The sequence below is a fragment of the Physeter macrocephalus genome, chromosome 5, assembly GCF_002837175.3.
Source record: "Physeter macrocephalus isolate SW-GA chromosome 5, ASM283717v5, whole genome shotgun sequence".
Taxonomy (NCBI): Eukaryota; Metazoa; Chordata; class Mammalia; order Artiodactyla; family Physeteridae; genus Physeter; species Physeter macrocephalus.
Window position 1 is genome coordinate 18,330,270 of NC_041218.1, and position 25,989 is coordinate 18,356,258.

At 50.7% G+C, this 25,989-nt stretch overlaps 1 protein-coding gene across 1 annotated transcript; it reads right to left on the minus strand.

The window, feature by feature from the left end:
- Nucleotides 1-267: 267 nt before the first annotated feature.
- Nucleotides 268-25,688, minus strand: STRA8 (stimulated by retinoic acid 8). The gene is made up of 9 exons (XM_007111887.1): nucleotides 25,576-25,688; nucleotides 18,751-18,972; nucleotides 14,909-14,984; nucleotides 14,169-14,253; nucleotides 11,186-11,401; nucleotides 10,079-10,364; nucleotides 5,772-5,845; nucleotides 3,442-3,553; nucleotides 268-502 (listed from the first exon to the last, which is right to left on the minus strand). Exons 2-9 carry the CDS (start codon nucleotides 18,937-18,939, stop codon nucleotides 428-430), a joined length of 1,113 nt encoding a protein of 370 aa, XP_007111949.1. The 5' UTR covers nucleotides 18,940-18,972; nucleotides 25,576-25,688; the 3' UTR covers nucleotides 268-427.
- Nucleotides 25,689-25,989: the final 301 nt, after the last annotated feature.

Consider the following 25,989-nt stretch of genomic DNA (forward strand, 5'->3'; position numbering starts at 1 on the left):
CACTGTTCCTGGGATCCTAGAACAGGCCGGATGTGTGGTGGGCTCCAGAACGCTCTAGAACCCATCAAAACAATGCCCCGAACCCAGGTATGCTGCAAGTACCCGGTGTCATGGGACAGATCCTGCCTGTCCTGTTCTTGAAAGGCTCGTGGCCTGGGCCTCGGGTGCGTCTGGTCCCCCCTGAATAGGAGCACAGAGGGAGCAGGTGTGTGCCCTGCAGCCGGCCAGCACCTCATACCAAACAACCCTGAAAGACTGACACGGGGCCACACTCCTCTTAAATACTTTATAATAATCAGAAACTACAACCATCAAAACGCTTTCAGGACAGCCCACTCCAAAACGTCCTGCAAGGCTGAGGCGGGGCAACCTGGGCTGCCAGCATTCAGACCTGGAGGCTGCCCGCCCTCCTCCCTCCCCTCCTGCATCACAGATCTTCGTCATCAATCGTCTCCGTGCACCGCAACATTGTCACCTCATCGTCGATGGGAAGGTCTGGTTCCTGCAAAACACAGGTAGAAGAGGATTCAATTTTATTTAAGGGCTCTGGGCCTCAGGCAGAGGAGAAGGCCCCATCATCTCAGGCGTGCTCCCCTCCGTCTCTCCCCCACATCTCTTCAGTGGTATCTTCTTCTCCAGCTTCCAGCCAGGAAGTTAAGAGCAATGGGGGGCAGGGAGTCCATTTCTCTTTCACTCCACTCAGTACTCTGTGATCTCCAGAAAGGCTTCTCCCGGATTCAACAGAACTGACTTCTTTCCTCTCCTGGAGATTTCTGGGATCCCATAATAGAGACGGGGGCAATCTTAAAGCTTTATCCAAATGCCCTCAACAGAGGATGGTGAATTACACCATGATGCACCCACCAGCTGTTTCAAAAAAAAAAAAAAGGAATGAGATCCCTCTCTATCCGTAGGATAAACTATTTTAAAAGGGCAAGGTACAGAGCAATGTGTATAGTAGGCTACCATTTGTATTTGAAAGATTATATAAATATCTGGAGAATATCTTTGGATGGCTGTACAGAAACCGGTCATGGTAATTGCCTTCAGGGAAGGGAATGCGATAGTAAGCAAGGGACAGTGGTAGGTGAAAGACTACGTTTTCTTTGTATATCTTTTGGTAACTTTTGAACTTTAAACCATGTTCATGGGTTAGCTGTTTGGAGATAATTTTTTAAAAGAAACAGCGCTGTGTCTGTTTAGCAAGCGTTTCTCAGTCCCTTAACAATGACCCCAGCCAACCTCTCTGACTCCCCATTACCTCTTCCCCTAACCGTACGTTCCTGGGTTTGTGTTCTTCCTACCTCTCCCCACCCCAGCAGAAAATCAGCCCTGTAATTTGTTAGCCCTGATGGTTAGGGGTTGATGCCCTGGAGCCCCAGGAAGCACCCCTAATCCAGCCAACCGTCTTATGAACGTGGGACCTGGTCCCCAGGGTGATTGACGGCCAGATTGGGGGTGACTCTGCAAATGAAGCCTCTCCAGCTCTGGAGAACAGTCCTCACCTGCTGTGCTCTACTGATGGGGGCGGGGCGCATGAGAGCCAGGGTATCCAAGAGGGGGAACAGCTGGTAGAAGGAAAATCACCCAGGCCCATTGTTCAGGGTGAGGATACGGCGAAGGTTGAGAAAAGAGGGAGTCGGAGCATAGTGGTTGCCCGGAGGCCACGCGTCCTGGGAGGGAACCACACGCTGGAGTCTCTATCACACAGAGTGCGTGAATGTCATTCCAAATGTTCTTCTTCCTTAAGCCTCTGAAAACGGTGATGAGGCGTTTTTAAGCTGCAGATTTGTGAAAGCACTAGGCTGTGAGAGGTGTTTGCTGGAATTGGGTGCTGAAATGTGTTGAGTAGTGTTCCCTCTAATTCATATCCTCCTGAAACCTGTTGGGAAATAGAGTCTGTGCAGATGTAAGATTAGTTAAGGATGTCAAGCTGAAATCATCTGGATTTAGGGTGTGCCCTCAATCCAAATGGCTGGTGTCCTTACAAGATGAGAGGGACGGAGAGATACACAGCAGAAGGCCATGTGAAGACGGAGGCAGTGACTGCAGTGATGCAGCTACAAGTCAAGGGATGCCGAGGATTGCTGGGACCCACCAGGAGCTAGGAAAAGGCAGGGAAGAATTCTTCCCTAGAGCTTTCAGAGAGAGCATGGCCCTGCCAACACCTTGATTTGGCCTTCTGGCCTCCAGAGCTATGAGAGAATAGATTTTTGCTGTTTTAAGCCACCAAGTTTCTGGTAATTTGTAACGTCAGTCCTAGGAAACCAATACAGGTACTAATTAAGTTTCATCCAACCACCTCCCATGAAGCCGACAGCGGGGGACAAACGGGGAAGAGAATGCAGTTGCCCTCTTTACAAACCATCTACCAAAGCCTGAGGCCTCCCGCACGAGGACACTCTTGAACAGCCTGTTCAAAATACAGATTTCTGGGGCCGCATCTCGCAACACTGGATGGGAATCTTGGGTGTGGGGACCTCAGGAGTCTGCATTTCCAATGAGCTCCCAAGGCGATTCAAGTCTGAGTACCTCTGCTTTCCATGGGTGCTCCAGCCCTGCCTGTTCTTTCTTTCCTGCCATGTGTAGAGAAAGGAAGCAGGGAAAGCAAAGACTGTCCCATCGATCCATTCTCAAAGCCTTGGTAAAGTGAACTGACTTCACTGTGTCGAGAGAAAGGGACACGGTGGTCAGAGCCGGCGGCCAAGGGTTGAGAGGCAGAGAGCAAAGCGCAGGGAAGGGCCCTGGCTCCAAGTGGAGATTCAAAGTGGTCTCGGCAGAGGGAAATGAAGGGTTAGTGGGAAGAGGGCCCCATGGAAAAGCTGTCCGAATTATTTGAGACATTTTCATCACTATCACTTACCTTTTTTAATGAACAGCTATAGTTTTGCTAAATTCGTGAGAAGATCCATGGCTAGGAACCTGAAAGGGCCTGTCCCCTTGGCAGCTCAGGCATAACCCTCTCTCCCTGTGGAAGCTTCCAGGAATGGGCCTTCTAACCAAGACCCCCCACAGTGCATGTCCCCGCGGGCTGCACAGTCAGCTTTTTGGAAGCAGAAATTAATATCCTTCAAAAGCTGGCAGCAAATATTACCTCGGGGTCTCCGAAGATGATGAAACGGTCTGGCCTCTTAGAAAGGCATCAAGGAGTCACACAACATGTAGGCCCTGCGAAGGGCCAGGCCCCTGAGGTCTGGTCCCGGCATCAAGGGACTCCCAGGCTCAGGCCTGCCCTGAAGAGCATCCCTCTGTTTCCCCTCCATTTCCCCGGACATCCTCCGTTTCACAGGATGCATTAGGCTGAAGTCAACCACCCGTGGAAGAACGTCCCCCCGCCGTGGTGTGAGCTGGGGGGGCTGTAGCCGGGTCTCCCCTCCAGAGCCCTTCTCGCCCTCCGAGGGGAGGTGAGCCAAGGCCTCACTGTACTCTGCTCCATCCTACCTGTTTGAGCTGAGTGTTAACACAGCAAAGGCCTTTAAAAAAATTGACGATCTGCATGTAGAGCTGAAACTTCTCCTCGCGATTTTCTGGGTTGCAGACAGCCGGCATGGAACTGACAGCAGAAAGGAGGAAGAAACAGCAAACCTTTAGAATCCTAACGTTTTACCTCTGTCTGTACCCACTAAAATATCTGGATTACAGTGGGAGCCAAGCACTTTGAAGCACGCAGCCGAGCCCTCCGTGGAAGGTTTGCATGACCCCAGTTCCAACGTCATGTCTGGAACCTGATGGGAAAGCGAGACTACAGGGAGGCAGGCTCGCGTGCCTAGCTTAGTGTTCTGAGCTGTGGCCTGTGGAACAAGGAGCGAGGTTCCTCTCCTCCCAGAGTCAGGCTCGTACAGCAACGCCACACGGCTCTGCTCCCACCGGTGGTTGCCCAGGCTCGGGGGGGGCTCAGGGCATGATCAAGATCAGCCCCTTGGGCTTCTCTGGTGGCGCAGTGGTTGAGAATCCGCCTGCCAATGCAGGGGACACGGGTTCGAGCCCTGGTCTGGGAGGATCCCACATGCCGCGGAGCAGTCGGGCCCATGAGCCACAACTACTGAGCCTGCGCCTCTGGAGCCTGTGCTCGGCAACTAGAGAGGCCGAGATAGTAAGAGGCCCACGCGCTGCGATGAAGAGTGGCCCCCGCTTGCCGCAACTAGAGACAGCCCTCGCGCAGAAACGAAGACCCAACACAGCCAAAAGGAGCCTGTGCTCGGCAACTAGAGAGGCCGAGATAGTAAGAGGCCCACGCGCTGCGATGAAGAGTGGCCCCCGCTTGCCGCAACTAGAGACAGCCCTCGCGCAGAAACGAAGACCCAACACAGCCAAAAAAAAAAAATTAATTAATTAAAAAAAGAAAACAAAAAACCCCCCAAAAAACAATTAGAACATGGGAAAAGGGACTGAATGGACATTTTTCCAAGGAAGACGTGCAAATGGCCATAAATAAATAAATTAATTTTTAAAAAAAGATCCGCCCCTTGAGATGCCTCCGCTCAGGAGGTCTAACACGGAACACGGGCCTGGCGCAGAGGGCAGGCTGCTTTGCAGGTTCCTTTCCTGCTGCTTCCTGGGACAAGGGGAGAAGCCTGCCAACAGGACGGTGAATCAGGCCTGGACAGCTGACTTCCTGCTGGAGTGAGGTCCCACAGTCAGCGTGGGAACCCCTGGCAGCAACCCTTGCCTTTTCTAGGGAGAACAGAAAATTTTTTTTTTTAATTGGTTGTTTTTTGTTCCATCAGTAGAATGAGGAGTTCCAAGTACACTTTGGCCACTTTTCAACAAAATCGTCTTCACATCCCAAGCCCAGCTCAGAAATAGGAGCATCTGTCTCCAGCCAGTTTCAGCCAAATCAGACTCCACACACAGCTGGGGAGAGCCTGAGTCACCAGGGAAAAGCACTCTGAGATTCTGGGCAAGTCTGGCTGGGCTGGGGGCGGTGGGGTGGGAGCAGAGGAGCAAATGCTGGCCTCTGATCTGCCTGCAGGCGGCCAGGGCTCCAGGCCGTAGCCACAGGCCTCGAGGAGAATGGAGATGTTCTTTGGGATCACGAGGACATGAATGTCAGCCTCACTCCCAAGGCAGAAAAACTAAATTTTCTTGCTGCTTTTTAGCCAGCTATGCAAAGGGCCTGTGCCTTCGGGCTGTAAGACCACAGCTTTTCAAAGTAGCAAGGGAATTTCCATCCTAAACTTTCTTTCTCAGAAGACACACCTGTTTTCTTTTTTTAAAACAAGCTGCTTCTTGTTTTAACATCTCCCCAAGATGCTCTTCTCACTTCAGGGGGTCAGCCATCCCCTCCTCCCCTCCTTCCACATCCTTCCCATCAGCACTGTGAAAAGCAGCTTCTCCCCTTGTGCAACTAAGAGCCCAGCGCAACCGGGCCTGTTTCCACGTTGGCCCCGGCTCTCTGTGGCCCAGAGCCCCCCGCCCACCTCTTGGACCAGACCGACTGCTGTAACCTGCCCATGGCCACCTCACCCCGGGGAACAGTGCAGCACAAGCCACCTGGAGTTGATAGCCTGGTGTGTCTCAGCCCTGGGCCACGATGGAAGAACCGTCTACTCTGAAGAAGCCCCAGACAACATCATCCCCAGGGCAATGGCACAATCCTAGGACCGACTTTGAATCACAGAAAAAAGTGGATTTCCAAGAACTTCCACTGAATTATGCTCCCTTCTGAAAGGCTGCGGGGGAGAGGCTCGTAGACACCCCAACAGGGGTGCCCATGCACACACACACTTACACACTCATATACACACACAGTCTCACACCCCCTTCTTCACCTGGAGCTAGATGTACTTGGAGCCTCACTTTTGTCCAGGAAACTTGCCACATCGAAGGCATCTTCAAAAAGGACCTGAAAGGAAGCACAAAACTTCATGTGTCAGAAATACCCCTACACTTTGACGTTTGCTCTGGGCGGCTGGGGGAGAGATGCGTAGAAAGCCTCTCTACCCCTCAGCCCCAAATGGGTGCATGTTAAAGCTGAGGCCCAAACCCAGGCTCTCTGCTTGGTGACCTTTCCAGAGGATGAGTATTAAGTTCTTGCCCACCCAGAACAAACTGCCAACCCCAGAGGTGGCTGAGAGACGGGGAAGCACTGGGGACCGTGGTCTCCTCCTTTTAAAGAAAGTGGGAGCTCAGGTGCGAGATGCAATAGCCAGAGGTGAGCCTCAGTTTACACTGGAAAGGGCTCATCTACACCTCCCAAGGGGCAGAGACTGTCTGAGCCCAGGATCCACAATCTAGCGGTTTCATGCCAGGGCAGCTGAACAGAGGTTAAGGGGGCTCTGGGGTTAAACTGCAGGAAAGCCGACTCCCAGCCCTGCCACTGACTAAGCTGTGACTTAGTTTCCCAGATCCCAAAGGGAATCACAACAGTGCCTACCCATAGGGATGCTGCAAGAATTAAATGATGTAGGGGAAGCACCTGGCACATAATAATGGCTCAAATATGCTAGCTATTATTGAATACTATGTGCTTTGTAAAAGAAACACAGGTTCATCTTGCAAATTTTGGAAAATAGAAACAAAGTTAAAATCACTGAGAAACAGTCCCACCCAGAGATGTCCATTTCCTCCAGTCATTTCCCGGGGCATATTATAGCATATATTTCCAATTTTGGAATCTTGCTATTTAGAAAGTTCTCAGTTCTGCTTTTTAAAAATTTGTTTACAAATATTAAATATTCCATGGGAACATGATATACACTTAGCATTGCAGGATTTAGTAAATAAAGATACAGGATGCTTGGTTAAATTTGAACTTTGCATAAAGAATGAATAATTTTTTAGCGTACAGATGTCCCAAGTATTGCATGGACACTCTTATATGAAACTTTTAACTAGCTGTGCTTTTTACTCCTTCTGTATGGGAGTCAAAAGGGCATTCTCTGATCCTAGTTGGCAGGTTCTAGCAGGTTCCCCAGGGTCTCCTCCCCTCTTACCTGGGGACACATTGCTCTTTGTCTGGGGGCCTTCTGTCTGCCCTTCATGTCTTTTTTTAAGTTTTTTTTTTTTAATGTGGATCATTTTTAAAGTCTTTATTGAATTTGTTACAATATTGCTTCTGTTTTATGTTTTGGTTTTTTGGTGGCAGGGCATGTGGGATCTTAGTTCCCCAACCAGGGATTGAATCCGACCCACTGCATTGGAAGGCGAAGTCTTAACCACTGGACTGCCAGGAAAGTTCCCCACTTCATGTCTTCTTACAATTCACTTTCCCGGAACTGAATTCCCTGGGACTCTGGAATTGTGAATTGTCCTCCTGGCTTTCTGGACATTTTCTGGTGTCCTTCTTTTTGATATCCCTTTGGTCACCTCAAAGAGGATTTGGGAAGGGGTCACTGAAAGGCCTGGGCTCCTGTGTCCATCAGCACAGAAGCCCATTGTCTCCGTGTTCCTCCCCGGCAGGCCTGAGGCAGGGACGCAGGACCTAAATTCCTTCCCTCAAATCAATCAGCCCATCACAATCACAGGCCACATACCATCCTCACCTGTGCAAACCCCTCTCACAAGCCACCTCTTGGGGGCAGCATGGCCAGGCTCTGAGGTCCTTCTGGGGCACCCAGCACACTTACAGGGCCACACCTCTCAGAAGTGAGGGGCACTGTCCACCTGATCCCGAGTCCAGGGGTTGGCCCCAAATGCAGCTGTTCCACAGCAGGACCTCTCAGGTGGACCAGGAGCTGCAGAGGTTTCACTGCAACTAATTTAGAAGCCACAGCAGGAGTAACTGGCTCTGTCCCTACCCTGGGCATAACTGTCATCTGTCCCACTCACCTTGTCACTCAGCCCTGGGCTGGCCCAAGCCTGGGGACGGTGATGCAGGCAGAGCCCTGCTCTGGGCATGGCTAAGAGACTCTGCTGCTAGCTTCCCTCAACACCAGAAGAACGTGAGCTTTTAGCCCTTCCTGAAAAAGCCCAGACAAGCTGCTTCCGTGATTTGGAGACATTGGATTCTGGGGTTTTCTCTTTGGGTCTGCTCCTCCTTGAGGAAAGGTTTGTGCTGCAAACACGTGTGCAGTCAGCTTACAGTTTGACAGAATTTTCATGCATTTGACATATGTTTTCTTTTGCCTTCTTTGTTGTGGGACCCCAGGGCCAGGCACTTTGAGGCTACAAAGACACCTAGCCTGGCTGATGCTTGCCTTGGGCTGAGGTCTTTTGGGCCTGGGTGTCTGGCCCTGCTTTGGCCATTATGGAGGAGAGCTCACTTCCTCTCATGGTGGACCCAACATGCGTGGATAGTCAGATCAGAAGCCATAGTCCAGTGGAGTGGCGAATGGGGGGTAGGGAGGGGGCATGGGTGGTAGCGGTTGACTGTGGCATATCCGCCCTGTGAATTCCCTCGACTAGCACCCGCGGTCATCAGTCACCTGGGGTGCTTGTTCAAAATGCAGATTCTGAGCCACCCCCTCGGGGACTCGGATTCAGTGGGTCTGGGGTACTAGCCAGGCACCTGCCTTTTTTTTTTTTTTTTTTTTTTTTTTTTTAAAGATTTATTTATTTGGCTGCCTCGGGTCTTAGTTGCAGCACGTGGGATCTTCGTTGCGGCATGCGGGATCTTTAGTTGAGGCATGTGGGATCTTTAGTTGAGGCATGTGGGATCTACTTCCCTGACCAGGGACAGAACCCGGGCCCGCTGCATTGCGAGCACAGAGTCTTAGCTTCTGGACCACCAGGGAAGTCCCCAGGCACCTGCCTTTTAACTAAACTCCACTTGAGAAGCATCAGGGGAGATCACGGAGGGTAGAGCATAAACAGGTGACCAAAGGGCAGAGACTTGGAAAACGCTGTGATGAAGGATACAATGCTTGAAGCAGGAACTATGTGCCCTGGACAAGTCCTGCCACATGCTAGGCCTTGTCCGTGAACTGGAAAGACTGGACAAGGTGACCACTGCTCTCCAGGCCTGGGCCCTGGTGGCTGGGAAACCTCCCAGAGAATGGGGCCTCCAGGGCTGGCCCCCAGCATCAGAGGCACTTGGAGGAGGTTCTCTGCTTCTAAGACTCCCCAGAGAGACACTGGACGTCCCCTCCAAGGGACCACCCGCGGAGGAGTATTTGGAAAGTCAGGTCAAAGCAGGGGGTGGGGTCCATGGAAGCTAGATGTCCCGCAAAGCACTAGACAGGCGCGGAGAGCAAAGAACTGCCCTCCCCATTAGACCAGGGAGGACAGATGCAGCCGCAAGTGGTAGCAGCAGCCTTCTGAGGCTGTCCTACTTCTGGAAGAGCAGCTGAGGAGCCCAGTTTGATCTCAGCGCTGAGCTGACCGCTAACCTAACGCCACCCAATGCTCTGCATGGCTCACCATGGCTGTTCTTGCTGATTGAACGCCGAGAAGCACATTTACAGCAGAGGCGTGGTTGCCTCCTCTACGTTCCGCAATGCTCTTTGGGGTGGGAGCTGACCTGCTCTCAGGGATTGGGCCTGATTGGTCCTATCTCGATTGCTCATTGGCTCAGTAATCTGGCAATCTGGCCAATTCTGGCCAATGAGAGGGCAGGAGAGGTATGGTGCAAATTTCTGGGAAAGTTCTTCCTTGACCCTTAAGAAAGAGGCGCAGGGAATCTTTTCTCCTACCTGATGTAGAAAAGGAATAACAACTTGATTGCTACCAGCTGCCGTTCCACAGTCACCACTCGGGGTGGGGGAAGTGGGGTGGGGCGGGAAGGTGAGATGCCGGCCTTGAGACGAGGCAGAGCAGGGAGACGGGAAGAGCCGAGTCGGCGGCGACATCGCACGGGGACGAAGCGGAAGTCCTCCTGCCTCGGGCCCTCCCTGGGTGTGCCGAGTACATTTCCTCTTGGTTTAAAGAGCGAGTAACTTGAAGCCGAAAGAATCCTAGTGCATACAACCTTCTAAACCTTCTTTTCTGTAATCCCCATGGAAAGGCCAGGAAAATAGCAGGGGAAAAATAACTGTGGTTCTGTGGTTGCGTATATTATGTCGGGAAAATCAGAAACTTACCGCGCGCGCCAGAATCCAAACAGCACCTCCAAGTTACTGTCTGACCCGGGCAGCTAGCTCCCTGGCGTCTCCAGGCAAAGGTGATGCCCACCCTCCACCCCACCCGTCGGTCCGCTCACCTCCTCGGGGGTGGAGACGAGCGAGCAGCTGGCCCCCTGGCTTTCCACTCCGCTGTCCTTCACGCTGCCCTCGGCACAGGCCGGCTCCTGACAGGCCCTCGCGAGGCCCAGGAGGCCGCTGTGCTTCTGCGTCCAGGCCTGCAGGAGGCTGGCCTTCCTCTCCTCGGAGAGGGTCTGCCACAGGTGGGAGATGGCCGCAGACACGATGGGGAGCGTCACCGCCTGCGAGGAGACGATCCCATTCCCAGTCAGAAGGTTCATCATCTGCTTGTAAAAGTTCAGGTACCTGCAACAGAAAGGGCAGCAACTCCTGGACCTGAAGCCGGTGGCCCGGGGTCCTGCCCAGGCCGGCTCCTCGGGTTCCCGTGGTGGCGGGGAGAGGGGAAGCGTGCACAGCACACAGGCCTTGCCCGCGCTGTGCTTCACCAGGGACTCAGCCTCACTAGCCGCCGCCTGCCCTGCCACTTGCAGAGTAGAAGCTATCTAGGGGGGCCATGGGCGACTTAGCTTTGTGCTTCGGGGTCCCTCCCCAAGTCCTCCCAGCACCCCCTGTGAAGCTCTCTGCCGGACAAAAGAGAGGACAAGAGGCAGGACAGGCTCAGCTCTCCCCCCAGGGGAAAACTGCTTCAAGTTTAGAGCCCAGACATGTGCAGATATGATATGACCTCGCTTTAATTTGGAAGCTGTGGAGCGAGCCTCCTTCTACTGGGCCTGCCCCTCCCACATGGATGTGGAGGGCCTCAGGTCTGTGGAGGAGCAGTGACGGACTGGGGGGAATCTGAGCCAGCCATCCACTGCCTTTCTTACTCCAAGATTAGTAAGGCTGCTGAAGCAGACCTGTGGTGTGTGTGCAGCAGTGGGGGTGGCTTTAGCTCTCATATCCCACCCACAGGCCCCCCAAAGTCACCCCAAATAAAGTCAGTCTAAGGAAACACAGTTCACGTGCTATGCAGATGTGGCTTCAGAACTATTTCTCTGGCTCCTCTGCCAACCTCATCCCTGAGCCCCCGCCATGTGGAAATCCTGGAGCTTCCATGACTCGGGGCCTGCAGGACGCCCCAGGTGGAGCACCTGTCCCCTTCCCCACAGGGGCCCAGCTCTTCCCACCGTTCAAATTCCAAGAGGTCTGGCAGCAAGGTGACTGGGGAGTTTAAGAGCTCCACTTTTTTCTCCTCTTCCTCCTCCTCCTCTTCCTTGTCCTCTTCCTCCTCTTCCTGGTCCTCCTCCTCCTCCTCCTCTTCTTCCTCCTCAGCCTCCTTCCCGACTGCCTCGATTGGGTACCAGGTGTCGGAACCTTTCTGATGAACTGTATTTAACATCAGACTGGGGAGGAAATGAAAACAAGGTAATCCCTCATGAACGAGACTGAAATTCTTGACACAGTTTTAGCATATATAGACTAAAGAAAAAAAAAAACCTATATGATCATCTCAATAGGTGCAGAAAAGCACTTGGCAAAATTCAACATCCATTCATGATGAAAACTCTCAGCAAACTAGGAATAGAAGGGAATTTCCTCAACCTAATAAAAGGCATCTACAAAAAACCTACAGCTAACATCATACTTAACAGTAAAAGACTGTTTCTCTGCTAAGATCAGGAATAAGACAAGGATGTCCTCTCTTACCACTTCTTTCAAAATTGTGCTGGAGATTATAGCCTGTCCAATAAGGTGAACCAAAGAAATAAAAGGTGTACAGATTGGAAAGAAGAAATAAAACTGTCTTTATTTGCAGACAATGTGATTATCTATGTAGAAGATCCCAAAGAATCTACAAATATGTGACCAGAACTAAGAAGGAAGCAAGGTTGCAGAATACAAGGTCAGTATACAAAAACCAATAGTATTTCTATATACTAGCAATGAATAATTGGAAATTGAAATTTTAAAAAGTACCATTTACAACAGCACCAAAAACCACGGTTAAATACTTAGGTTTAAACTAAAAGCTCCATCTAGAAAAGAAAAAAATGAATAAGTTGGGCTTTATAAAGTTTTAAATTCTGCTCTTCAGAAGACAGTTTTAAGAGACTGAAACAACATGACACAATTTGGAAAACCAGGACTTGTACCCAGAATCTCTTTATACTGATAGGAATAATCCCCAAGGTATCAGATTGAGTTAAAAAGCAAGTGTGCCAGAAGAAAACATAGGAGAAGTCTCAACCTCTCTTTCTCTCTCTCTAATCTCAGAGTGGAGGAAGTCTTTCTGACTATTCACCCAACATCAAGTGCCATTATAGATGGACAGATTAGACTTCATTTTTGCATGGACAAAACAAAAAACAGAAACATTGAAAGCAAAATAAGAAAACAACTAACCAAGGTACAATTGTTTGTAATCCACATGCTAGAAAGAGGGCTAATTTCTTATGATACATAAAGCCCTTCTACCACTAAATAAGAAAAAGACCACCAACCCAACAGGAAAATGGGCAAAGAATAGGTTAAAAAAAGGCTCCCAGGAAAGGAAATACAAATGATCCTGAACAAAGGCACTTAAGTTCACTAATAATTTAATTAATTAATTAAAATATAATAATTATAATACATAATTAATCTATTCCTCTTCTGGTACCACAGTTTTAATTATTGTAGGCTTATAGTAATTCTAGTGAAAAAAATCCTCCCTAATTAATATGATTCTGAAAGAAATTTAGTCAACCTCATGTGGATAAGTGATACAAGTATTAATAAGATTTTAGTATGTGATAGTGGTCGTATGTTAAATCAGGAAGGAGAGGATGGCTTATGTAATAAATGTGGTGGGATCAGTAGCTAACATCTGCCTCACTGAGATCGTCTCCCAGGCTGATTTCCAGGTGGGGCTACTCTGATTTGTAAAACGTGGCCACAAACACCCTGCCACGTACACTCAACACACACACACACACACACCCCGACGACCCCCGACGACCAAAGCAGTGCAGAGTGTGATTATAGGTGATCGTGTCCTTCTGATACTTTTCTGTATTCTCGTGTTGTCTACAGTGTGAATTTAAGTTAATAATCTATATTTCCCCCTGATTATTTCCCTTAGGATATAACACACATTCATTGTTTAAAAAAATTGGAAAATACAGAAAAGCATGGAGAAGAAAATAAAATTCATCAGTAGTAGCCCCACCGAGAAAAGAGGAAGCAACATCACTTCACCTCGGCAGGCTCTCAGGAGGCTCTGACAGTAAGCAGTTCGCAGTCCCCTTTTCAGAGCGAGTAAAATTGTTTATACACGTACTCCTGTGCCTCCTCAGAGGCCAGCCTGAATGTACATTATGCTGGGCACGCCCTGGGGCCACCAGAGGTGATGAGGGCCCGGCCATTGTCCCCAGAGTCCAGGCCGCTCTCGAAGCAGCTGTGCAGGATGGTGGTACAGGGCCTGGGTCATCCTTTGAGAGCACAGCAAAGACTAAGTCTACATAGTACACATCAAAAAGTGCGAGAGTGAAATGTTCAAAATGAGATCATAAAAGTACGAGAAAGACATTGCTTGAATCAGCCTCTCTAGTCTGACTGTGATATTATAAAGGAGGTTCCCCTTTCAGCATCTGTGACACCTGGGTGTGCTACTTTTCCTTTCCTCTCTGAAGTTCAGTTTGGTTTTTCTTAGGTTCCTACGAAGCTTGGAAAGTAGGCAGAGATTTAGATTTTCATTATTTTCATATATATCCTCAATAAAACCATTAGGTGAGTTTCTTTAAAAGCTATAACACGTATGAATACTATGATCTCACTTCTCTACAAAATAATGTGCAAAATGAAAAAAACTAGGATATTCTTTAAGATTAACATTGACTTTCTTTGAGTGGTGAGATAATATGTATTTTAATTTTCTTTTTTGGGCATTTCTGTCTTTTTGACATTTTCTGTTAATAAGTAGGATTTTCATAATCGGGAAAAAATCCAATGCGTGTGTGATTCGAATAAAATAGAAGAGAAATCTCTCCAGCACAAGACTGTTCTAAATAGGTAAGCGGCACCTCTTCCTCGGTTCTGCGTTCTGGAGGGCAGAGGTGGGCTGTGGAGCTGTAGCAGCACTGTGGTAGTAGAACAGCAGATTCTAGGTCTCCTGGTGCTTGGGTGTCTTACCTGGGATTTCTAGAGTACATGCTGGCATATTCTTCCTTGACCTCCTCTAAGCTGTTTACATTCCCATCCTCCAGGTTGAAGGATTCTATGAGGGAAGTTGAAGTCAAGGGTCACACATGATATAAAGTTGGGACTTTGTCCAGTCTCTCCTGCCTTTCTAGCCTGGGTGGACCATGGGTGGTCGCTGAGCCCACCCAGGTTCAGTGTTAGGGAGTCAAGAGCCCAATTTCACCTCTCCTTTTAGGTGTGGGGGGAGAGCACTAGAACAGGGGAAGAGTTTCTTGAACTGGACTTTCTCAGTCAAGACATGGAAAGTATCCCTTTCAGAATTCGGCTTCCACTAGCTTATGAAACCCAAATTCCCAGCCAGCCATGTCTCCCAGCCTGAGTGCAAGGAAGGGAGACAGCTTCTGCCCTTTGCTTTTGAGTTGGACAGGCCCCAGTCCACTTCTCTGGGCTCTCTGACCTGAGGAGGTCAGGCACCCTTCAACAGCACCCAGGAAGGAACTCATCATGCTCACACAGCCCGCTGACGTCTGTCTGTCCTGCCAGACGCTAAGCTCCCTGAGGACAGGGGCATGGATCTCACCGTACCCCTGGCCCAGGTGCAGTGCCTGGCACATAGTAGGCTGTCAATAAATATATGTTCACTTGGCTTAACCCAATCTCCCTGTTTTCAACAGAAAAACAAACCAGCCCTTCCCTGGGAGGTAGAGGGGTGGCAGGTAGGGATCTCTTACCTTTCAGCTTCAGCAGATTATCCAAGGTTTGTTCCATTTCCTGAATATGATTCTTCGCCTTATTCAAAACCTGCCACTGAGGACAGAGACAGACAGTGCGGAAAAGCCAGGCTCCCACCACAGAGGTTTTGTGGACACAGGAGCCCCTTTCCCGGCCTGAGGCCACCCTCCCTTGGGGGTAAAGCCCCAGTCCTTGACGCTGTCGACAGAAAAGGTAGGAAGTTTGTCCTGATCCACAGAAGGCATGACATTTACTTTGTATTCTGGAAATGGTTCTCACAGAAATATCAACGTATTTGGAAACAATTAAGCTGAGCTCAGCAGACAACTAGGGTTGCACACTACTATATACGCTACATGAAGTCGGCGTGGACGGTGACGGCACAGGTGGCCTGATGGACAGAGCTCCAGGCGGCACGAAGGCCCATTAACTTCTGCTCGCTTGTCCCAGTGTGCGACCGGCACGTTAACATTAAACGTGCTAATATTGTTTGTTTGCTAAATGCGTACACTCTGGTTGATCTAAACATTTATCAAGTGCTCTGTCAACTTGAACTCTGAATTTCCTATTCTGCAAGAGTAGAATCACAAGCATTTCTGCCCTCCCTCCCTCCCTTCCTTCCTTCCTTTTGTACTGTGTGTAATATTACTACAGTCAAAATGGTAACTGCAAGATGATTCAAAAATGAGAAACGCTAAATATTGTTTATTATGCAGCCACCCAATGCCTGTCAGGAGTCCCACACCTTCATCAGGAATGTATGAGGGCAAAGCTGTGTGCTTAGCCCGGGGAAAGAGTAAACAAGACAGCCCTGCTTTCAGGCCGCTGACATCCTAACAGGGAAGATGAGCATGGAAACCACCACTCAATGCACAAAACGCATAACAACTGCGCGTAACTCGCGCTAGAATTCAGTAAGCACCGCAAAGCGCTGTGGGAACGCACAGCAGCGGGAGGAAGGGCCCATCTAACTGCAGGGCTCGATGGAGCAGGGCATCCGGGCAGCCGAGCTCAGCTGAGACCCGGACTATGCATGGGCTCTGAAGGGCTGGGAGACGCAGGCCTCGCTCAGGGAGCTGCGGAAAGAAAGGAGATGGGGAGGCGGTGGGAGAGGACGCCACAGCAGCCAGCGGCCCACAGCCCAGGGGCTGCCATTCTAGACTCCTGCTGCCCTGGCTGGTGCACAAGAAGACTTGAGGGGAGCTCAAAGCACAGCACTCTGCAGACCCAAAAGACAGCGACAGGAGAACACAGTGGACTACAGGATCTCCTTTAGAGCAGGGGCCACCTGCTGTCTTACACCATCTGCTGCCCCCGTCCCACCCCGGCTTCAGGATGATACCGTTGGGTCAGCAAGGACTCTGTCCCCTCTTCCGACATGAGGGGCGGACAGGTGGCCCGAACCTCAGGCTTGTTTTTAGGGTGAGGCGAGGACTTTCTAGTCCTCTGGTCCAGACTGGTCACCTGTGTCCGCACAGCCGGGCCACCCCACGCTCACCTCGCAGTCTCACTACGTCAACTGGACCAGCACAGAGCCAGGTAAGCCGGGTGCAATTCATTGAAATTCTGTTTCTAGAACGGTTTTGGCAGGCTGATTTTCTTAGGACCTTTGGGTTGAATTGTGTTCCCCTAAAAAAGATACGTTGAAGTCCTAACCCCCAAACTTGTGAGTGTGACCTTATTTGGAAATAGGGTCTTTCTAGAGGTAATCAAGTTAAAAGGAGGTCATTAGGGTGGGCCCTCATCCAGTATGACCGGTGTCCTTATAAAGGGGGGAAATTTGGATGCAGAGACAGACACACACAGAGGGAAGACAATATGAAGACACAGGGAGAAGACGGCCATGTAACTGGAGTGATGGCTCTGTAAGCCAGGGAACGCCAAGGATTGCTAGCAAATGCCAGAAGCCAGAAGAGGCAAGGAAGTCTTCTCCGCTAGAGCCGTCAGAGGGGAGCACGGCCCCGTGGACACCTTGATTTTGGACTTCTAGAGGCCAGACCTCTGAGACAATACATTTCTGTTGTTTTAAGCCACCTGGTGTGTGGTATTTTGTTTTGGCAGCCACAGACAACTAGTAAGACCTTGCTACCACGCATACGTGCATCTCACTCTTGTAGAACAAATCCTTTCTCCATGGACATTACAAATGCAAAATTCAGGGTTGTCCCTCCAGCACGAAAGAGAAAGGAGAGGACAGAAAACATCTGATTCCAGACTGCCCTCTGGCTGTGCCATTCCAGGCAAACTGTCTTAACTTTCTGGAGCCTCACTTTCCTAAGTGATACTCCTAAGTGATACTAACATTCTAAACCACGTATGACCATGCTATGTTTTTCATGCTACTACATTGCTAAACTCCACAGCAGGACTCAGGAAGCCATGACTGTTGTCCCTGTTTAACAGGTGTGTTAACTGAAGCTTAGCGAGTAACCTGCCTCACGTGGACCGAGGCCAGTTAACATCCAGGCTCTCAACCACCCTGTCGTGAGGTGTGAGTTTTAGGAGCTGCAAAGGGTTTTCCTCTAGATTCTCTTCCACTCCTTACTGCCAGCCCTGAGTACCTGTTCTTTCTTCAGCTGTGCTGCAGTCTGTGCACACTTCTTCACTGGCCAATGACAGGGACTTTGGGGTTTTCGTCACCCAGGGGACACAGAGCAGAGCTGTGCTGGACAAGCTCTTTGCTGAGAGGCCCAGGTGTGGACTCTCCCTCCCCACTCTCACCTGAGTCCCGAGCCCCTGAGCCTGGCTCAGCCAGGGAGTAGCCCTCCCCATACCTCTCCCGCCACAACCCATAGCCTTCCAGAGGAGCACGTGGGACCTCTGTTGAGATTCTTCCAGCCCCACTTGGAGCCCTGCACAAGGGCGCTCTGGGCGCCTCTCTCTAATTTCCACAGAGGCCCTGGCCCTGTGCCCACTGAGGGGCTCTTCTGTGTGCCTGCCCTCAGCAGGGCTCCGGTGCCAGCTCCGGAAGCAGGATGCTCCCGCCCGTCAAATGGTCCCTTCTCCATAAGTGCAGCTCTGCTGAAAGCACCAGCCCAGAGGGAAACCCATTGTCTGGAAGCAGTTGCAGGGCATCGGGCTGGTCCAGAGAGATGACAGGGAAAGAGGGCCAGGTCTGGAGCCCCAAACCAGGCCTCCTCCTGGACCTGCCACCAACCAGCTGACAGCTCCTGTCTGGACTCCAGTTCCCTCCTCTGTTAAAAGAGGGTGGGGGACTTGAGGCTGTCAGGGACCTCTCTCCTGTTGGAGACCTCCTAAATGCTTCCTGCAGTGATACCCACTCCATTCTTCCACCACCACCCAAACCCACCCGAACCTTCTGTGCTCCACCAGAGGCACTGATCAGCAGTGAAAAAGCTGCATAAGGAGAAAGGCAAAATTAAGATCAGGAAAAGATAAATGCCTACCTGGAGAGCCCTGTCGCCTAGGGAAAGACCTGGTTGATGCATGAAAACTGAGAGGCACACACGGGCATGTATTGGGGGTGTGCTTTGGGGTATGTGTGTGTGTGCTTGGGCTGGGGACATAGGGTCTGGGCAGCTGCTAGAGGCTCACCACTGCCCGTGAGAGGGATGGGCACTGCAGTCACTGGCTCACAGGGCCTCTCGGGCCGTCACTTCCCCTCCGAGGCCAGGCTTGTCTGCAGCGGGTAGGTAAGGCCCGGCTCTCAGGCTTTACCCACACGCAGCAGCAGACAGAGCGCCATGAGCGGTCCGCAGCTGACCGCTGACCCACCCAGGCCACAGCCCTCGGGGGCGGGAGCTCCAGGCCAGTCCCCATCTCGGCTCCACAGTCCCTCCATGCGTGGGACCTTTTCCTCCCTACCCTCAGGTCCCCGTACCTTTGAGGCTGTGAGATCAGAGTGGGAGTAAACGATCTTCCTGAGGCTGTTGAAGAGCCCTGCCAGGGTGGCTCGGTGGCGGGCCTGGGACAGGCGTCTGCGGACCACCCGCGGCTCGACCTTCTGCATCTGTGCCAGGGGCCGGGGCATTGCTCTGCCACTGGGGTTGTCTTCTCCAGAGGTCTCCATGAGGAGCTACAATGTACTAGGCTTTGTTTGGCCCTAAATAATAAAGATACAACATTAAAGAAAGAGGAAGGTGGATTGAAGCAGAAAGAAAGGGAAACAACTCCCAAGTAAAAGGTCCCAAACCAATGAGTCTGATCGATGACAGATACACAATAAATAACAGATGATACAAAATCTGTTATTGAAGCTCGACTCCTAAAACACAAGGTGCTCATATCTGACTTACAGTTGAAGGGCACAGCTGCTTTACACCAGGAAGTTTCCAGGACCTTGCAGGTACTCACCAGACACTTGTTAATTGACCACAGTGGCCAAGGAGAGCAAGCCGTACCCCGAGATCGCATTCTTTTTTTTTTTTTTTTTTTTTTTTTTTTTTTTTTTTTGTGGTACGCGGGCCTCTCCCTGCTGCGGCCTCTCCCGTTGCGGAGCACAGGCTCCGGACGCGCAGGCTCAGCGGCCATGGCTCACGGGCCCAGCCGCTCCGCGGCATGCGGGATCCTCCCAGACCGGGGCGCGAACCCGGTTCCCCTGCATCGGCAGGCGGACGCGCAACCACTGCGCCACCGGGGAAGCCCGAGATCGCATTCTTTACAGTCTGTCAGAGGTGGAACAAGTTATGTGTCCCACCCTTTGAGGTCTTTCCTACTGTGAGAAGGCACCCCTCTCTGAGTTGGGAAGTAGTTGCACAGGTGTATGTAGTATATGAAAAAAATCCATCAAGGTGTATTCTTCAGATTCGTGAACTTTTCCGCATATATGCTGTACCTCAAAAAGAAGAGAACGCACTCTTCTACGTGTGAAAGGAAAAGGGCACGTGACGGCAGAGAAGTGGAAGCTGGTTTGCCTCGAACTGCTTGCAGTGTGTTCTGAAAATGATCATTATGTTGTCCTTGGTCACATCTAACTTTACAAATCAGGAGCCCTTCTCTAAGAGAGGCGGTTCTAAGGCTGATAATGTTACGATTTTAATAAAAGATTGAGCCATGGATGGCTCTGCCAGCAATTTGAACAGGGGGCTGCACTGTCATCACCTCTCTACTCGCAGGGGGTACTCAGCACTGGGGTTTGAGTGAATTAGGATGCGAGTTCTCCGCGGGGGTCAACTCTCCCCTGAGCACAGTTCTGCTGGGCAGAGACAGTGCATGACCTGGGTCGGTTTTGATGTATGTCAGCCACTTGGTGAGACCGATGAAAATACACATGCCCAGGCCCTGCCTCAGAAACACTGGATCTGCATCTCCTGGGGGGTGGCCCAGGCATCTGTGTAGGTGACATGCTGCCCGGATGATTCTGATGCTTTCCCGGTTGAGCCACCACTGGGGCACAGACAAGCAGCCCCGCTCTCAAAGCACCTCAGCTGACAGCAGCTAGAAGCAAAACCTCCTTTGAAGAGGGAACGTCCGGGAAGGAGGTGGAAGGAAGCTTTCTCACTAAGTTCCAGGGGGAGAACTGGCCACAGAGACCAGGAACCCGATGAAGTAATGTGGGATTTTTAAAACATCTTTTAGGTCAGACAGCAACTCTCCCGTCACCAGTGTGGTCTTCACTAGGGTGTCCACTTTCCCTCGGTTTGCTTCTCAGAACAGTGGTGGGAAGATGGTAAGTAGGTGCCATTTTTGTTGCCCGCGCTGGTCCCTTTCAGCTCCTGTAACGTTCATTCCCAGGAGTTATGCCATCGGTGTGGGGAGGACAGCCACAGAATCACAAAGGCCCATCCAGCCCGAGGGCTAGGTTACATCAGAGGCCACACTTTTATAGTCTCCAGTTTCCAGACATTAACAAGTCTTTAATAGGGAGCAAAGTAAAACAGTGAAGGTTTTGAACTACCTACAGAAAAACAAGAAACTTTTGAACCGAAGAACACAGGTCTTCTTTACCTGTTTAAATTAAAGAGAAATGCATGTGCCTGGACACCAGGGAATTTAGGTCGACAAATGGAGGAAAAAATACCAGGGTCCTCCCAGCATCTCAAATTCTCTAGTAGTCTAGGAATGTGAATACCAAAGGCCTTTGGGCTTGTGGGGAGTCTGGAGCTCTCCCAGTGCCTATGCTGATAATTTGGGTTTCCTCCCAGGCTTCTACCCAAACACATTCCTCAGGAAATATCTGGATGGCTATGGGGACTGCTGAGTCACTGAACAAGGGTGCAGTCCTCTGCCTCTCCCATAGCCGGCAGACACTCCCGTTACTTGCTGCCTCTGAGGGCAGCCTTCTCTGCCTGCCTCTGGGGTGAGGATGGCACCAGAGCATCTGCCCAGCTGCCGGGAGCTGTGGCCTCCATCTCGGCCTGCCTGCCTCGGGCGCCCCAGGTCAGGAGCTGGGAGATGGGAACACTGCAGTAAAAGATGGGAGATGAGCCTTCCACTCTGCTTTCAGTGGGGAATCAAGCCAAGGATCTAATCAAGATGTTAACCTTCGTTAGACCTTGTGCAATTTTAAATATCCTATTCCTAGATGCTCCATTGTGCTCTCCACTAGGGATGATTTGCTATGATCCCCCAAAGCCATTCTTTCCAAGTTATCTTTATTGACTTGCACAGTGGACCCAGCAGGAGCTTAGGTGGATTTTTTTCAGACAGAGCCTCTTGTTGCAATGATACAGTTGGATCTGTCCCATCCGCATCTGTGATCTGTGTGAAGGGGTGCTCGCCCAGGACAAGTACCACAGAAGTCATGTTCTTGGATGGGGGAGGGGAGGGCAGGACCCTCCTCCGCCTTCTTGCAAGCTTGGCTCTTTCGCTAAGAATGGGGGAATTAACGGTAAAAATGAGATCAGTAAGTGATCTTTTATTTAAAAACAGAACAAAACAAAAACAAACCTTTTCTCCTAAAGGTCCTATGCAGATACAAAGTGTGTTAAGGGAACTGCCCCCAGCAGTATACGTTACTGCCCTGCCCACCAACCCCTATGCTGTGGCCCATTCTCTTTCCTCCTACCGAGAATGCCTCCCTGCCCCCAGTTTCTACCTCTCTAGAGTCAGCTTGTCCTTCAGTTCCCAGCTTAAGTCCCAATTTCTCTGAGAAGTTTTTCAGCCCCAGTCCACACAGATTTCTCATTTCAATCTTGTTTTGCCAACAAATCGATACGATCCTTCATCAGGATCCATGTATCCAGCATCTAAAGTGTCCTTCCTGGGGTGCATCATAATAGGAATAAGACAGGATAGCATTAAGAGAAAACCTTGGGGGCAGGAAATAATAGCGAGTTCAACCCTGACCCAAAAGACCTCTCTGGATCCTAAGCATTTACAGTCTCATGACTTCAGCTCCTGACAAGGTTCACAGTGAGAAGCACATATTTGAGAAGCTGAAAAAGAAAAAGCCTTTGAAGGTGATCCTAGCCCATTGCCATGTGAGACAGGTGGGGAGGGATTATACAGGGGCAAGAACCTGGGTATCCTATTCTGGCTCAGGAAACGGGGCATGTTTGGAGGGTGGGTGTGAATGTCCGGGCATCTGAAAGGCGTAAGAACTGGGGGAACTCAGTACGGGGATAGTAGGTGGAAGGAAGCTAGTCCTACAAATCCACGGTGGGTAGGATGATGCAGGGATGCTCCCAGAGATGGTACCTGGCCAGTGAGATGAACCAGTGTGGGAAAAGGCAGGATGGATTATAGATTGGCTCAAGACCTGGGTTGTAACTCTTTGTTAACCAGCAATGTGACTTTTTATGAGGCAAGAAACCTGAAATCTTAATTTCTTTATCTGGATAAAGGAGGTGAAAAAGTCCTTAACTAGATTATAGTTTAAACTTTCCACCCCTGGAAGGTCATTGTCACAATTCTGTGACTATCCGGAACAAGGGCAAGTAGCACAAGCCGCTCATTTTCCAACAGAAGTGGAGGAAGGAGCATACAACGGCATGGGAAGCTGCGTGGGAAGGAATTCTGGGGACTGCAGTTCCGTAAACAAATGTTTACTGGGCACTTTGTGCAAAGCCCATTCATTCTGAGGGAAACTGGGGCCAAAAATAACATTAGGCATTTCAGAATGGCCATAACTCTGATATCTTTTCCTTTTCAAAAACTTTTTACTGTGCTCAATTCTGTTCATTAGATCAGCCTGCTAAGCGTAACCTTCAGTCTCACAAAGTTAGAAGACAGCTTCATTGATGCATTCTTCTAAAAAGGCATTTTGTGAAGGTTCATACTATCATGCCATAATTTTTATCACCTCTCATGTAGAAAGCAAAGTACACTTTCACTACCAAAGACTTTCCAATTAAAACACCACTTAGTACCCATATAGAGCTGACATTTTTAAAAACTCCCTAGGCTGAACTTTCAAAAACTATGACTTCACCCTCTCCAAGGTTCAGAGTAACTTTCAATCATTTTTAAGCGTCAGTCTGCAAAACATATGAGTATGATCCAGTCTCATTAGCAAACCCTAAGCAAACGCATACAAGATACTGGATAATGTTTTGCAACCCACCAGCAGCTTCCTTTGGTTCCCTATGCTTATCAGATCATGTAAAAAAAACCATCCAAAATCAGTCTCAGAAATATGTAGGGTGTCAAGATGACACGTACAAACGCTCCTATTAAAGTCTGGACCCAGACCTAAATGTTCACCTGTTTGGATCCAGGGGCTTGAATCAATTGCATGTACATAAACACCCACATGGACAAGTGCACCTTTCTGGAGGAGCCAGCCGGCCGGCAAGGTGAAAAGGTCACCCCTGTCCCTCCGCAGCGTTGAGTCGACTCTCACCTTCAGACGGAGATGGGCACCCAGGCACACGACGTCCCCACTCCCGGAACACGCGGGCCGCCAGAAGGCTTGACAGCGGTGGCAGCGGTCACCGGCCTCGCGTGCCAACCAGAGCGAGCACAGTGTCTCCGCCCGGGCCAGACAGACCCAGCAACTCGGCACAGGCGCAGGGACCAATCGCAGTGTGTCCCCGGGCTCACAGCCAATGGGGATGCGCGGTGGCCAGCCAATGAGGGTGCAGGCAGTGGAAGAAACAGTGTAACATTTTGTCTGAAGGCGACACAAGAAGGCGGGGAGAGAGGGGGAGGGGCGGTGCTGAACTTCTCACCTTTGCCCGATGGCTCCTTTCCAAGCGGAGGCTCAGGGGGTAGGGAGGGGATACCTGTGTCACCTCAGGTGCCCCAAACGTCTTGTATGTGCCCACAGAGAACTGAACGGATGTCCTCCGACTGGGTCTGCTCATCTGACCTGGAGCCCCAGTATCTTCATCCCTCAGACGGGGCTCTGACACCTGCCTTACGGGGTTATCCTGAGACTTAAGAGAAGAGGAGGTCAATAAAGGGTCTAGAGCAGAGGCTCCCTGTCTCAGGGGAAAAGATGAGAGCATGCAGGTGTGAGGAAATAGACGCATAAAAGGGGGAACCCGGGAATGATGTTTTAAACTAGGGAAGAAGAAATGGGGGTGGGGCTTAAGAGGGGCTGGGCAGAAAAGGCCTTTAAAAGGTGGGATCAAAATAGCAAGAAGAGGGCTTCCCTGGTGGCGCAGTGGTTGAGAGTCCGCCTGCCGATGCAGGGGACACGGGTTCGTGCCCCGGGCCGTGGAAGATCCCACACGCCGCGGAGCGGCTGGGCCCGTGAGCCATGGCCGCTGAGCCTGCACGTCTGGAGCCTGTGCTCTGCAACGGGAGAGGCCACAACAGTGAGAGGCCCACATACCGCAAAAAAAAATAAAAAAGCAAGAAGAAGAGAGAAAAGGTGCTGACTCTTTGCGACAAGAGGAAACAGATATTCTTCCAGCTTAGGGGAAAAAATTCATTTTCCCCCAAATATAGATAGACTCATGTGTCTAAGTTTCTTTCTGCTTGAATTCTTGCACCCCTGAATGTTTCAGGATGTGGTGTTCCCATGCCTTCAGTTTTACCCTAGGAAGCAGCAGCCAGGCCAGGTGCCCCTTGCTGCTCTCTGACCTGGGGCAAGCTGCTTCACCCCGGAGCAAGGGTGAACCCGAGGTCACGCAGCCTCGCTGAAGCAACCTGGGCCTGGTGGCACTCAGATCGGGATTCTGATCCAGGATGCACCTCAAAGTGACCGTGAGGGTCATAAATGAGTTCTACCTAAAGCAGACAAATAGGGTGCCTGGCACGCAGCGGGCACTCCCGAAATTCAACTTCGGGTTTTGGTGGAACATTAAATTAAACGTTGTGTTATGTAGAAAGAAACTGCCACATGGAAAGTACCCTGTAGGAGCAAATTCTCCTTCTCCTTTTCAAGGTCAATGTAAAATGTTCATTTTAAAATCAAATTCTGCCTAGGTCGAGGCCCTGTCCCTGCTGGCTGTCCATGACCCAGGGTCACGGAGGGGCCCCGAGGAACGGCTTTTCTCCCCTCCCCCACTCCCTGGTTTCTCTTCCCTGGCCCCGCTCCTCGCCTCCCACCACCAGCCTCAGAGTTGCTGAGACCCCCTGGGAGCAGAGGGCATTCAGGAGTCTGTGTACCTCTGTCTCGGAGAGCCTTACGTTTGCACCGAGAGGGCACACAGAGGTCCAGGAACCAGCCTGCCTAGCCTTCATCTAGTCACCCCCTCCCCCCATCAACCACCACCCCACACTCATCTGCCTCACTGGATGAGGCCCACTGGGCAGCAGATCTGCACCCAGAAGAAAAGCAGTCCTGGGGTGGGATGTTGCTAAGAAGGTTCCTTACCTGCCGCAGCCTGATTTCTTTATAGAAAATGAAGATCTCTGGTCCACTTCAGTCAACCTTCCCCGCAGCTATGAGGCAGGAGGCTCTGCTCATGAACCCTGGGACCCCCGGGTGGCCTCTCACCAGCTTTGGGTACAATCAGAGTTCTCCACGGCAACAGCCAAGCACACCCCATCACCTTCTGACCCTGACCCCTCCCTCCAGTACCAGAGATCCTGCCCTGTACATGCCTCCTCATGGTAACCTAGATCCTCTCCCCAATGCCAGTCCCCTAAGTAGCATATATTCCGCCCTGAAATACCCCTGCCCTCCACCAGTCTGAGAGCACTTCCTCCCCTCAGATCCAGCTCCACACCTGTCCCAACGGGAGCTAACATTCTTGCATTAATGCCAACCCAGTAGGGCCACCTGTGT